Source organism: Salvia splendens, chromosome 3 (assembly GCF_004379255.2).
Source record: "Salvia splendens isolate huo1 chromosome 3, SspV2, whole genome shotgun sequence".
Lineage (NCBI taxonomy): Eukaryota > Viridiplantae > Streptophyta > Magnoliopsida > Lamiales > Lamiaceae > Salvia > Salvia splendens.
Genome location: NC_056034.1, coordinates 36,881,383 through 36,897,671, shown reverse-complemented (window position 1 = coordinate 36,897,671; position 16,289 = coordinate 36,881,383). Strand labels below are relative to the sequence as shown.

Genomic DNA, 16,289 nt, shown 5'->3' with positions numbered 1-16,289 from the left:
CATCAACTTGTCATCTTTCTGACGAACTATACAATAATTTATTATTCATTGCCAAAATAGAATATATGGTATCGTGTTTTTAATTTATGAACCGAATGGAAACAAATTTAATGTTGTTCAAATTTCAAGTGTGTATATATATTAGCACACATTCTTTATCACCTCACCGCAGCTCTCAACCAACTGATCACCCTGCCATTTGGAGAAATCTATAAAAATTGGAACAACACTCAGAGAAAGAGAAAATTCTTGAATTTAGAAAGCAAGCACTAGTACATGAGTAGATAGTGCTGCCCTGTTATTACACACCAATGGTTGATTTGTGCATACATACATACAAGTTACGTAGATAAGCCAAAAACAAGGAAGCATTAGAGTAGAGTCTCTTAATTGTTTGAGAGAGCCTTGGAAATAGCTCTAATTGTATTGGGCGTAGTTCTGCAGCACCCTCCCACTAGGGAAGCCCCTGCCTCCCTCCATTTCTTCACATATGACACGAAATCCACATCCGAAACTCCACTTGATTTCTAATACAAATTAAGACATAATTAGAGTCTAAATAAGCTAATTAATCATCAACTCTAATTAGCTGCTTACCACCCATTCCTTTGTATTTGCATCATAAGTCTCGCCAGAGTTGGGATATATGAGAATAGCTTTATTTGTTGCCTGCAATTTAAATCATGAGAATTTAATTTGGGAGTTATGTATGCGTTGGGATGGAAGTTATATGAGTATATACCTTTTGTATAGATTGGATGAGTTGATGAACAAATCTTGGTGCAGTGCAATTGATTCCAACTCCAATGACTTGCTCACAAGAATCAGCAATGGCAGCGCATTCTTCGATTGGATCACCGCTCGCCACGTTTGCTCCGTCTTTGCAAGAGAAAGAAAACCACGCTGGAATCTCAACGCCCTCTTCTTCAAGAAGCTCAGTGTATGCCTTGGCCTCGAGCTTATTTGGAATGGTCTCGAATGCAATGAGGTCAGCCCCGGACGCAGCCAACACCTCAACCCTTCGCCGATGGAAATCTTTCAGACTATCCAAACTCACACCATCTCCATACATCCCACTGCAGGTGCTACCTTAGATCAGAATGGAATGTAAAAATCATGCATCATTAGTCCATCATATACCTATACTCGGAGCCATCGGAGAGATAGGCGCCATAGCTTCCGACAGATGCAGCCACCCAAATGGGGGCTTGTTCATGATCACGCGTTGCAGAAACATCCCACACCCCCTTGCTCGCTCTCTCCTTGTATATATCCCGAGCCTCACAAGCGATCTTTACGCTTTTTTCTAACAACGCTTCCCCTTCTTTTCTTGAAATTCCCTTTGCTTCAAAACCTTGAAGAGTAGCCTGCACTACCATATTCTATTCTTACAACATAGGGTACAGATAATAGAAGGGAAGGGATCAAATCAAAACTCATTCTTATACCATAACTAATCAAAATTCCCTTTTCATTCTAATTATGTAGATAATGAACTCGATGTGTTGTGTTATTATAGTGTTATCAAATTTTCGAATATTTTACGACACATGTCACTTTTTAATGACAGATATATTATACTACTATTGCTTACCTGATAAGATGAAGATATAATTATATTTGCTCCTGCTTCAAGGTAATCCAGGTGCACCTGTCCAAACAAACCCAACATATGCCGGAATCAAAATTCAGTTCAAGTTTCTTATACTACAAATAACAATAGATGAAACAGGGGATTTATCAATTATGATACTCCTAATTGTTTGGAAGGCTTAGTTTACATTTTAAAAATTATTTATGGTTTTAAAAAAAACAAGATTACAATTCACAAAGTTGCCATCAGTCTTGATAATGTTAATAATTGAAGGAAAATACACGTGGCAAACAGCATGACTCTCTCACGAGGTGGCTAACCTCAAATTTATCCATCTAGACATAAAAATAGCATCTTCCGTATTAAATTTTAAAAAAAATTCAAAGTATAATTTGTTTAATTTCGAAGAAATCCTAAAAAAATTTACCTCGGTACTTAATTAAATAAGCGAATAATTGATCTTAAAGTGAAAAAAAAACTCAAAAAGTGTACCCTTCTAATAAGATGAGGGGAGCTTAAGAGGCACTTGGCACTCCATAGAGGATCGTTGAGGTCAGCGCCGTGGCGTTCCAGCTCCGTCGCAAGGCCGCCGTCGAGGACGGCAGAGCTACCGCAGCGCCGGAGGAAGTTCGTCATCAGAGAGGAAGGGTGATCAACTCTTTTTAGAACCATGTTTGCACAATTCTACTATCAGATCGGCGGTGGTGAAGAGAGGAGAAGAGCAGTTGCTTTCTGTTTCAATTGGGAGAATTATAAGTTGGTAGAAAATGAAATCGCATATACTATATATAGAGAATACTTATAATATTATTCCAATTGATGTCACGTAACTGCAAGTCATGATAACTGTCCAAATTAATTTGCTCGAAACAAAACTTGTAATTTGGTCTTGTAAAGATACATAGAAGCAGGGATCCAAGCCCCTTGGCCTAGCGGTAAAGGGTGCTGGATATCGCGTCCATCCCGGAGGTCTCGAGTTCGAACCCTGGGTGGCGTAATTTGTCTTTCCTCCTTGTTATAGGAGTTGATTTGCAATTTCCTCCTTCATATATATGATATAAATATATGAAGTTAATTTTAAAAAAAAAAAAAAAAAAAAAAAAAAAGATACATAGAAGCAGGGTCTAGAATGTAATATAAGTAAATAATTTAATTTTTTACAGTATTTACATTTTTATATAACTAACTTTTTATTTGTAAGTCATAGTGAACTTGAGGCAATTGGAGCATGCACCTTGCCACTAAGCAAGCAGATTTGCCATGCCAATGAACATGTGTTGTGTCGAGCCATTTGTACTCGGGGTGAGGAACTATACCGAAATACCGGAATACCGAACTTAGCGTACCGAAAATACCAATTTTTCGGTATACCGTAGTTTTCGGTACGGTATGACCATACCGAAAGATTCGGTACGGTAACGATATTAGATTTCCTATACCGTGGTATACCGAAGATTCGGTATACCGGTATACCAAATCGTCGTCCTATACCGTGGTATAACGGTATATCAATTGATTATTACATATATAAACATATATATATGGGTGATGTATTCAATTTCAACATGTAAAACACTTGTTATCTATTGGATCTTATGATCTAACGGTTAGATTAATGTCATGTGTCATCTAATAAAGTAGATTATTAGTCTAATAATGTAACTTAACTAATAATGTACTATTTTAGTAAAATAATGTAGCATTTTAGTGTAATAATGTAACTTGAATAATAATGTAGCATTTTAGTCTAATATGTAGCTTATCACAACCATCCAATCCAATGATCCAAGGGTTGTGATCTGTTTGATGCTTAACACTAAGGAGATAGTAGGACTTAACGTTCCCCATATATATTTATGTTATATTTATACTAAAATGTAAAAAGAATGATTGTATGAACAAGATTTTATTGTGGTGAAGTATAATTGTTTTGAACTTTTTGAAGTAGTTGAACATTAGAATTGTTTTTTTGCATATTTTGGGTATAATAGATTTTTTTTCCGATATAACAGGTATAACGGTATGTCGTTCCGCATTTCGATATACCGCAAAAGTACGGTATACCGAAAACACGCTATGGTAACGGTATCAAAACTACCTTACCGAATTTCCGGTATATCGAACTCCGGTATACCGAAAAATTCGATACTGTATCGATATGGTGTTTTGTCATACCGAAACTTTTGTACGGTATACGGTATGACACTCACAGTACGGTATACCGTACCGAACCACCCCTAATTTGTACTAAGTTAGTGGTAGTAGTAGTATTTTTTAAAAATGAACATTTTTTAATTTGTTTTTCATTTGAATTTTAGTACTAATAATGCCGTCACCAATATGGACATATCGAAGCGAAGGATCTTATTATTGTTCACTTTAGATATACGCAACCATTCTTAAAAAATCTTAATTCTTGACGTGGAATTCCAATCTTGTTTGGTCAGTTGGATAGCCGGCCAGGTGCATGATATTGATATCTTTTAATGGAACATTTTACCCATTATCATAAATTAATTTAATAATAATCTCACCAATATAAATTGGTTACTTTTGATTTTTCTAGTCGTACATCATCTTTTTATAATCTTATTTGTATATTATTGCAACAGCCATAACTATTTACAATTTACGTATCGATTCGAAATCAATGGAAGTTATGTTTTGATTGAGATTCAAAGATTCACACTTTAACACTATCCTATATTGATGAAAATAATGGAGTAGTAATTATTTGAGGGGTTCGGACATTTTTTTTAATTGGACGGATTAACCAATCTTTTATACTCCTATCTAACTAGAACAAATTTTAAGCTCATAGGAGTATATACTATTGAGTCACATTAGTTACAATCCATATATAGTATATTACTGGATCAATTAAATTTTACCCACAGTAATCTGCTTTAATACCATGATTGAATACGGTAGGATTTCATTCTAAAACTAATTTTGTATATGAGTGATCTATAAAAATTATAGCAGTTTCAATTCTAAGATATTATTATATTTATTTTTCTCTCATTTGCCCACAGTAATTTCACTTCTAATAGGACACGTCAATTCTTTTTGTTGTGTACTGAATTAATATTAATATAGTATAAAAATAAAACAAAACATACTTTAATCACCATCTCTTCAATGAATCTGCTGAGAATTAAGACCAGGTTCATTTTTGCCACGAGACAAGTAGGAAAAAAGATTAGAGGTCCAGTTAATATACACCTTAACAACGAACCTATGCCCACTCTATATATTCCCTCTCATTTTATTTTCGTACTATTATTTTACCCCCCTTTTATATTGTTCCACTTCAGCAGGTACATAATGTTTTTAATTTCAGTGTAAAGATGGAATTTCTACAGGGTGAATTACAATTAAAATTATAGTAGTAATAGTATTTTTTATCAATTCAATTGATTTAATTATATAGTGGAGATGTTTTACCAGTTGATCTTTAGACGTGTACTTGGCACTTCCCAAGTATATAGGAGTACGATTTAAAATAGAATGAACGCTGATTTAGGATTATATATATATATAATCAACGCTGATTTAGGATTATATATATATATATATATATATATATATATATATATATATATATAGGGGAGTAATCAAGATATAACTAATTTTAAGTGTATAACTAGAGAACAAATCTCAGCCACACATCTTAATACTCCAAATTAATCCTATGGCTTAGCTATTTTTACATGTTTTATACAAAAAGTAATTAATAAGGGTATTTTTGGAAACTAAATTCAACTTCATCCGGCTCCTTCAAATTTCCAACTCCAATTTCAAAAATGGGGTTTCTATTCAATGCTCCCTCTGTGCTCGGAATCTCTCCGTAACTCTCTCTCTCTCACACACACACACGCACTCTAAAATTTCTTAAAATTCAAACAATTACAGGCGGATGATTAAGTACAATTTGAATTATCTCTCTGTATTTTCTCAAAATTGAATCAGTTACTGGAGGATTATCACATGCAATTTGTTATTGTATTGGATGATATTGGATGTTGAAAAGTGTGCTCGTGACATGAAAGTAAACATCGAAGGTTCTGATGCTCAGATGCCGTTGGATGTAATGCGTAGGAAGAAGGAAACATGTGGTGCATTCACTTTTGAATTTGAAATAGACGGAGACGAAGAGGCAGGCCCAAGTGCGGCGCTTGCTCATGAGGCGGAGCAGCAGCGCCGTGAAATTGGAGAGCTCCAGCAGCGGGGGAGCTCCGGCGGAGGAGTTCGCCATGGATTGATTGTTGAATTGGAATTGAGGTTTACTTTTGGGGAGGGTTTTGTTTGTAGCTTGGAATGGTGCCTTTTTCTTTTTTGTGTTTCTCTTTTTGGTTTGTGTTTTTTATGCATTAATATGTAATTGTTTGGTAGTCTGATACGAATTCAATCAATTCTAAATTCTAATCAATGTACTTAGATTGGTTGTATACATGCGGGAATCAGTTCCACCAATTCATAGTAGTACCATTTTAAATAAAACACATCACTATAAGAATGATTTTACTTCACTGTTATTTACAAAACACATCACTCTTAGTATGATTTTACTTCACTCTTGTTTACAAAACACATCACTCTTAGTATGATTTTACTTCACTCTTGTTCACAAAACACATCACTCTTATTCTGATTTTACTTCACTCTTGTTCACAAAACACATCACTCTTATTCTGATTTTACTTCACTCTTGTTCACAAAACACATCACTCTTATTATGATTTTACTTCACTCTTGTTCACAAAACACATCACTCTTACTCTGATTTTACTTCACTCTTATTCACAAAACACATCACTCTTACTCTGATTTTACTTCACTCTTGTTCACAAAAAACATCACTCTTACTATGATTTCACTTCACTCTTGTTCACAAAACACATCACTCTTACTGTGATTTTACTTCACTCTTGTTCACAAAACACATCACTCTTATTCCGATTTTACTTCACTCATGTTCACAAAACACATCACTCTTACTCTGATTGTACTTCACTCTTGTTCAGATTGTACTTCACTCTTGTTCACAAAACACATCACTCTTACTCTGATTTTACTTCACTCTTGTTCACAAAACACATCACTCTTACTCTGATTTTACTTCACTCTTGTTCACAAAACACATCACTCTTACTCTGATTTTACTTCACTCTTGTTCACAAAACACATCACTCTTATTCCGATTTTACTTCACTCTTGTTCACAAAACACATCACTATTATTCCGATTTTACTTCACTCTTGTTTACAAAACACATCACTCTTAGCATGATTTTACTTCACTCTTGTTTACAAAACACATCGGTAACGGTGGTGGTGGTAAAATTGTTTATGGTGTAAAATTGTTATATATAATTAATATATAACAATTCCTACTCGGTTAAAGAACATCAGCTCTCTCAAATTCTCAAATTTTGATGGGGGATGGTAGAACTTTGCAATAGTTTGTCGTGGCACATGCATGCTTGTTAGTGTATTTTTCTTTCTAATTTGGTAGCTTTCTTATCTATTTAGTTGCAGAAACAGGCATTTAGAAGTTACCATCCTCGAATCCGTTTAAAGTGTCCATCTGTACAGGCTGAAAGATCGAAACAATCTTCTGTGAGAGCTGGGATATCATGTGCTCTAAAATTAAAGACAGAAACAAAAATTTGTCCACTACGAAGTTGCGCTAGTGTCTCATCCCCTTCCTATGCACGTCACTATTGTAGATGATCGTCTCCAGTGATTTTACACCATCACCTGAATTTCGACTGCGGTGACGATGTTGGAGAAGACCTTGGCGGCGATGTGCCAGAGACCACTGTGTAGACGGGGCGGCCGTTGGAGACGCCGGTGCCGTTGCGGAAGATGCAGAGGAAGTGGATTCGAAGCCTCTGCTGGGCGCCTAACCTGATTTTGGTATCAAGCTTTTACAAAATTACCATAATACCCCCGCCTTGTTATTATGGAGTAAATTTGTGATTGAGAGAACTAATTTCTCCTTAAATTAGAAAATTACATGTATTAATACTAGCCCTTGATTTTCTTGATCTTGTGGCTATGATTTGTTCTCTAGTTATATGGTTAAGAGGTGTTTGCCATAGATCATGACCCTATATATATATATATATATATATATATATATATATATATATTATATATATATATATATAAGAATTTCAAAATTTAGAACAATTTAACAAAATAACTTACATAATTTATAATCTTTAAAAATGAAATAACTCCAATAATTCATAGCTCTCAAAAAGAAATCTTCAAAACCAGCTTATTTTTTCACACACTTATAAATAATACTGATATTTTTGTTAAATTAATTTCATATATATGTACGTACAATTTATTGCTTTCAATATATGCTCTTTCAATTTCAAATGTCTTCCATTTTTTTCTCAATAAACTTGGATATTTTTTTATCTATACCTTATAAGCTCAATCATTTAAGATTACAACTTATAAGCTTTTAAGAGAATACATCTTATAATAAGCTCTTGAAATATTGTATAAGCTCTTAAAACTATTAAGATCTCTAAGATTAGTCAAACACCATTAATTACCCACGTCCTATAAAAGATTTAGTAGGATATATTTGGGTATAATTGAAATAATTAGTTAAGCATTTTTCTGTAATTTAATTATATATCGACATATATTTGTAAATCCATTTCATATGTATGAGTAATATTTATTCAGAATAGTATATCGGTACTATATAAATGTAAAAGTCTTTTAAGTATTCAATTATGTATTAGACTTTTTAATTTTCAATGCCTTCGTTGTCATAATTCAATTGGGGAAAGCTCAAACATTAAGTCCTAATCCTAATGTCATCACATCAACCAGACAACCCTATCTCTATCGTTTAGAGGAATTTCTTCCCTCCTCCACTTTAGATAAATAAACTTAAATTATATCAATTGCAAATTATGAATACATTGTATATTATAGGTTGGAGTATATAAATTACCTTTAACAATAAACATTGAGCATTCTAGCGATCGAAACATTTGAAAATAGGAAACGAAAACCTCACTTTAAAGTAAGTTAATTTATAAGTTAATTAATCTTAACGCAATTTATAGTGATCAAATATGGGATGAAAATGTTACATACGTGTTATTGATGCTAATTGTTATCACAAGTTATAGTAACGGTTTCTTCTTTTAAGAGAAATCAATATCAATAATCATTATAAAAAGAGACTTATTTTAAATGGATAATAGAATTACGTGCACTATCCATATTTATCGAAAGAGTGGAGATATAGTCAGCAATTATCTTAGCAACAAACATTGTAAATCCACTAATTGAGGGCATCTTTCTCTAGCCAAATCCATCTTTGTATCCGATAATACTACTCCCGGTGTCCTATTAGAAATAAAATATTTTTTTTTGGTTTATCCTATTAAAAATGAAACATTTTTAAAAATGTAAACAATACTTTCTCTACTTTTTCTTCTCTCTTACTTTAATCTCTATTCATTAACTCATAAAACAACACTACATAAAATTCATGCCGAAAAGTAAATGTTGCATATTTAATAGGACAGAGGGAGTATTCAGTATTGAAAAGTAGAGAGTGATATAGTCGATGAAATTCTAAAATAAATATACTGAAAAGTAGAGAGTGATATAGTCGATGAAATTCTGAAATAAATTTTAGGCAGATAGAATATATTATAGGATATGCAATATCGATCACATGTGAAGTCTCAATGCATTCACTGAGCTGATTGGCGTAATTCTATATCTGGGGCTGGTAGGCATCGAATTACGCTTAGTGATCAATAAACGTCCATTGCTGGCAGTGGCGGAGCAAGAATTTTAATGATGCGAGGCCAAATTATCATTAAAACTTGTTTAGTATGTTCAGTGCTAATGACACGGAAACAACTTGGACGTGAGCAATATAAAAAGTTGTGCGTTAGAAACGAATGATGAGAAAATTCATTAGTGTAGCACCAATTTTACTAATAATATGATATATTTACATATTTATCATTCTCTAATCCAATTTTTTTATAATAAAGGACATCAAATTAAAAATATTATCATATAATATTTTAAAAATATTTATAGAATCAAAGAATTATTTCCTATTTTTAAATTATAAAAATCATTTTTATGATTACAAATTAAAATGAATATTACTAGTGAAAAAATCAATATAGTGAAAAAATCAATAAAAGTTACTAATGTGAGAAAATTATAAAATATAAATGAATATGAAAAAATCAAAAAAATTAATTTGAAAAATGAAGAAGAAAATGAACTACAAGCATAAAATCAATTTTACGAGTAATAATATAAATCTAATTAATATGAATAGAATAAAACATAAATGAACGGAAGGAGCAAAATCCCTCAGATTGGCTCCAACATGGAAATCGAACTTGAAAGTTCGCGAACATGAGGCTGATATTCAAACAAACAACGCTAGCATTTTATATGTATTATGTTGCATACATATATTATACTCCATTCATCCGCCATTAGGAGTCTCATTTGAGTTCGCCACGGATTTTAAGAAATATAAAGAAAAGTGAGTGATAAAAGATAGTGGAATGTGGGGCCCATTTTTATATATTAGTTTTATAATTGAATGTGAGTGGAATAAGTTAGTGGAAGGTGAAGTGTACCTACCATTTATAGTAAAAGTTAACCGGGACTCTTAATGGCGGACGTACTAAAATGGTAAACTGGGACTCCTAATGGCGGACGGAGGGAGTACTATATAGGAACAATACGAATTGCTGAGTGGCCCAAGGACCCCCCTAGCCCTACCATGGCTCCGCCCCTGATTGCATGGGCAAGCCCATTGATCAAGACAAGATTTTAGAGTTTCTTGTGAAGAAAATTTTACTCCCTCCGTCCACTAATAAATTTTCCATTTTGCCTTTTTCGTTCGTCACCAATAAATATTTCATTTGTTTTATTACTTTTGATACGGACCACACATTTCACTAACTTTATCTCGCTCATATTTTATTATAAAATTAATACGCAAAATAGGATCTTATTCGCTTAGTTCCTTAATTTAGAATCTCATTCGCTTAGTTCCTTAATTTAGATTTTACTTTTTAATCTAAATTCAAGTGCGAAGAATGCCATTTTTAAAGAACGCGGCATGCTAAAATTAAATTTTAGAAAAATAATTTAATTTAGAACGATGCATAGATCTGACATTCATTCTTTTCATTCATAATTTAAAAAAAAAAAAGAAGTTTCAACAATCCTCGTATTGCGGATTTAATTTAATCACTCTCCCAACACTTATTCGTTTCACCCAAAACAGTTTGGTCAGCCCATCATAACTAAACCCGTAGCCTACCTTCAAAACAAGCCACAAAATACTTCCCTCCGGTAAAAAAAAAATTGATAAACTTGTAAATGATACAGAAAAAAATAAGAAAGATAGGAAAAAGATAGTGAAATAAGTGTTAGTAAATTGTGCAATACATATTATAAATGAAGTGTAGGATTATTATTGGTTGAAACACTTCCACGAGGAATGACCTAAAATGATAAAACTACTCTATTTTTATGAGGATAAAGTGACTAAAAAGGTGGACCAATCCGTGGCGGATCTAGAACTTTTAATCTGGGGTACAAATTATACAACAAATAATTATATTATATAGGAAGTATAAAAATAATATAAAAATAGTAGCATAAGAAAGCTAATAAAGTAGTTTCTGTTTGTAAAAAAAAACACAAAACAAAATAAGAAAAATAGTAAACTATTGAATTTTGAACTTTAATTCATACATAAGCATTAAAATTATAACTAAAATAAAAAAATATATGTATACCTAATCTTTGAAAGAAACTCAAATTCATATACTTACTATTAAGAATATAATTGAAAAAAAATAAAAATAAAAAAATGCAGTACATACCTAATCTTTGAAAAAGAAAATTGATTAACTGTATTTTCAAATTTTATATCAAATTAAGAATATATTTCATATTATACTTAGTAAAAATGCAATAAAAAAACTACATAGATCAATTTTATAGCACATTAAGAATATAATTCAAATAAAAATAAAAAATATTTAAAAACTATATAGAGATAGAAGTAAAATCAAATAAGATCATTAAGATAAAATAAAATAAAATAATTGAACTCCATGATATGTCTAATAGTAAAAGGAAATGCACAACATTTAGAAGTAGTATGCATAAGGGGAATTCGAACACTGGCCAAAATGTAGGATGACCAAATGCGGAACCACCCGACCACAAGAGCTACCAAGTTTCACTACAATAATACACTAAGACATAAATATTTGGGTGGCTCCGCCACTGGGACCAATATACAACATGTAACTACAACATGGGTTTAACGTGTCGTCTCTAACAAATCCAATTCTGTCTCTCAGATAGATTTCTAAAAGAGTAAAGGTTATTTTCGATCCTAAACATATAGTCATTTTACGATTCTGGTGAAGAACATTAACTTTTGAATTATTGAATTTTGAACAAATGAAAGCAGTTTGCATTTGGTCCATTTTTTATGGAACCGTCTATTTTGGTTGACTCGAGAATAAATTGGATTATAAGCTCCATTGTAGAATTTTGACCTAATCATTTAGCACGAAGTGGTGGAAATGAAGGAACCTGTGAATGCAAAAATTTTTATTACATAAACGGATCTTAATGATTCACTACTTAGGATGGGGAAAGAAACCGGCAACATCTTCTCCACCCACAAAACCCTTTTTCTCTCTGCATATTTGGATTCTAAGGGCATCGATATCTTGATCATTTTGCTTTTGATTGGTCTGCATTTTTATTTTGTATGTTTGTTCATCCATTTGTGCCAAAATTGCAATTTTATATTAGAAAAAATAAAAACCTTTTTTCATTATTCTTCTTCACGACGATTCTGATTTAGAAATCTCCACAACCCCTCACCTCTTCTCTCCCTGCATCGAAAACCAGTCGTCGTCGCTTACTGGGGACCAGCCATCGTCGCCGCCTGATGAACTGGCCGACACCTTTCCAGTGGTCTCTCTTCCCTCTCCGTCAGCGGTGGAATTTACTCTGAATTTTACAATCTTTTCTTCTGTAAAATCGCCAAAGGCATTCTATTCTCTGAAATCGACAGTCTTAGCGGCCTTCTCTTAATCCAGATTGGTTCCCACCATTGATTTCGTCGACACCACGCTGCTTATCTAAGAGGGCGTGAAACCGAGGAGGAGTACAAGAAGACTGGGAAGCTTCCTGATTTGGGCTCGACTGTGAAGGTTCTGGTCCGATCCACACTGATAATGCGGAGTTTCAAATCCAAGCTCGACTGACAATGCAGAGGTTTTAGATCTGTTAAATGAACGAAGACAGGAGTGTGAGGTTCAAAAACATTGGAATAAGAGCATCCACTGTAGGGGGCGCGTCGGCCGCCCCAAGCCGCGGTAGACTATAGTGGGCGGGGCGTCCGTCCCGTAGCGGACAAAATTTTCGGGGCGGTAGGGCGATCGGCGACTAGGCGCCGAGGAAGCGCCTACCTCGGTGCGCCACGCCGGTTAGGGGCGGTCGATTTTTTTTGGTTTTTTAAAAATTCAATTTAATTTACCTATAAATACACTTCATTCCCCTCATTATTTTCACACAATTCCAACTCTTCACTCATATTTTTTCTTACTAAAATTTGTGGATTCCATTAGTATTAAAAATGGACGATTTGTGGAATGACGCGTGGATTCTCTAATTCAAGAGGTGCAGAACCAAGCCGACGAGGAGGATGTAGCGCGCGACGGAATTGGCTGAGGCCGCGATCCCTCGTGAGATTACTCGTCGTCGGACCATCCAACGAGACCATAGTGGAGTGCACCAATGGCTAATGCCAGACTACTTTGTGGATAACCCCCATTATCCACTCGAGATTTTCCGTCGCCGTTTCAGAATGTCGCAACGGCTCTTCACCCATATAGCGACGAATTTGGCGGAGCAGTACAGGTGTTTCACCCTCTGGAGTGATTGCACTGGCCGGATCGGGTTGTCTACTTTTCAGAAATGCACCGCTGCAATTAGACAGCTTGCCTATGCCGGACCGGCTGATATGTTCGACGAATACCTACAGATGGGTGAGACGACTAGCCTAACGGTGCTCAGGCAATTTTGTAAGGGGATCCGGGAAATCCTTGGTCCGGAGTTCCTACGAAAGCCAACCTCTGATTAGTGCCAGAGATTGCTAGATATGCACGGTTCGGTGCATGGTTTCCGAGGGATGTTATGGAGCATCGATTGCATGCATTGGGAGTGGAAAAACTGCCCGGTGGCGTGGAAAGGCCAGTTCACTACTGGTTTCAAAAGCAAGGGTCCATGATGATTCTGGAAGCCGTTGCTGACTACCGCTTGCGGATATGACATACGTATTTCGGTGTTGCAGGTTCGAACAACGACATCAACGTTCTTCAGTCATCGCCTCTCTTCAATGATGAGTGCCGGGGGAGGTCCAGAAATCAACTTCGTAGCCAACAGAACACAGTAAAATGGGGTACTATTTGGCAGATGGGATATACCCTCGTTGACCCGTATTCATCAAGACAGTTCGCCAACCGATTGGACCGAAGAAACAATATTTTGCGCGAAAACAAGATGTTGCTCGGAAGGATGTTGAACGAGCTTTTGGTGTGCTCTAAGCGCAATGGGCCATTATACGGTGCCCGACACGAGTTTGGCACGAAGATGATGTCGCGAATTTTATGTTAACATGTATCATATTGCACAATATGATAATAGAAGATGAATGCTTTGCTGCGGAGCGCTGGGCACCGGAAGATGGTGCAAGTTCAAGTCACGGTGTTGCCTTCGTGCCGATACAGATGAGTGTACCACGTAGTAATGAATATTTGCTCCAACGTTTCACTGATATGCACAGGAGCACAACACATACCACACTGCAGGCCGATTTGATTGAAGGGGTATGGTCACGTAGGGGAGGGGGCACAGCGTGCAGATGTTGTGTGATTTTCTGTAGATTAAATTTTCGTTGTATAATTTTACCATTACTTTAATACGACGAAAATTTAGTATTCAATTTTAATTTATTTAATTATAGCTGTTTTTTTTAATTATGTGTAATCCAATAATTTTTATTATAATTGAATTAAAATATACAAAAATAAAATAAAATGAAAATTGACTAGAAAAAGTGTCTACTATAGTTGTGGACACTTTTTTTGTGGGCGCGAACAAATAAGAAGTGGCTATGGACAAAAAAAGTGGTAGGGCTATTGGAAGTGTCCACCTTATATTGAATACTCTAATCATTTACAAAATATTAAATATATTAATTAGAAAATACTAATTTAGTCAAATACCATTTGATTAGCGTTGATCGTCTAAAATAGACATTTCCGTTAAAAATGGACAGAATCCAGACTATTTTCTTTTTTTTTTATGATTCAATAATTTAAAAGTTAATATTTTTTGATCAAAATTATAAAATAGTCGGTCCAGAAATGACCTTTGATCTTTCTAAAGTACACATCTCCCAATTCAGAACCAATCGTGACTCCCATAGTCCCATGTCTTCGTTCGAAAAAAAAACTCCACACCGCCGCTGCCACCGTCGCAACGCCATCTGGCTGCCGCCGGTTCTCATTCGCGATGCTCCTTCCCACCGGATTAGTTTCGAAAAATCGTCGCCGTTTGAGTACTCACGTTACTTTCTCTACTTCAGTTTTCAGATTTTGGAATAAAGAAGAAAATTGCAATTTGAAGAGTGAAAGACGTGAGTGTATAAACAAAATCTGCATTGAATCTTCCTAATTTTCAGGTGGTTGAAATTTTTGTGGTGATAAATAGAGGTATGGTGAAAGTGAGGTTGGGGGTGGAAGGATTTGGAATTGGGCTACGATTCCACTGTCATTGGCATTTCAAACAAAACGAGGCCGGTATTATTCAACTTCTAACACTCGAAGTTCAAAACAAAATTTAACATAAAAAGCCTAGAAGAATGCGAGCGTTACAAGAGTATGTCACGGACGTTCTCCGTAACGAGGCCGGATGGCTAACTTCTCGGAGAGATAAGGTGATCGAACCTTCGACTTGCTCGAAGGAAAGCTCACGAATTGCTGATTTTCGGACGTTCTCCGATGAACAACAATTTGGAAACGAAATATGATATTCTTATTACTCAAGACAAGTTTGTGGAAAATAATATATTCATTGAATGATTAAAATGATAACAAGCTCTCCTATTTATAATACTAGAATACTACTACCCTAACTTAATGAACAAGAAACAAATATCTAAATAAATATGGGAAATATATGGTGAATAAGGGAAAACTAAATAATTAGAAGATCCTAAGAGATATGATGGATATGATCTTATCAACTCCCCCACGGTTGAAATTCACCTTGTCCTCAAGGTGAGAACCACGAACCATTGACGAGAGTTGAAGCAAAAGCTTTAGCAAGGCGTCTCCTCCTGGATCAAACACGTATCGAACAACTGAATGTCTTCTTTTATCACCTTTGTCAAAAATCAACAAAGGAGACCCAATGTTGGCAAAATTCCATGCCAAAACGAAAAGCTTGTTCACGCCTCTGAGAATGCTCAAACATGGCGTGTCATTGCGCGGAGGGATTAACCTCTCATCGGTGTCGAGCGATGTTGATCGAGGATTCAGACGTGTAGCATCCCTAACATGCAAATCCCC

At 34.9% G+C, this 16,289-nt stretch overlaps 1 protein-coding gene across 1 annotated transcript; it reads right to left on the bottom strand.

Annotated features, from left to right (window-relative positions):
• Window positions 1-230: 230 nt before the first annotated feature.
• On the bottom strand, window positions 231-2,494 carry LOC121793506 (homocysteine S-methyltransferase 3-like). Its single transcript, XM_042191523.1, has 7 exons — window positions 2,407-2,494; window positions 2,087-2,373; window positions 1,595-1,651; window positions 1,141-1,367; window positions 743-1,076; window positions 598-669; window positions 231-527 (listed from the first exon to the last, which is right to left on the bottom strand). Exons 2-7 carry the CDS (start codon window positions 2,264-2,266, stop codon window positions 387-389), a joined length of 1,011 nt encoding a protein of 336 aa, XP_042047457.1. The 5' UTR covers window positions 2,267-2,373; window positions 2,407-2,494; the 3' UTR covers window positions 231-386.
• Window positions 2,495-16,289: the final 13,795 nt, after the last annotated feature.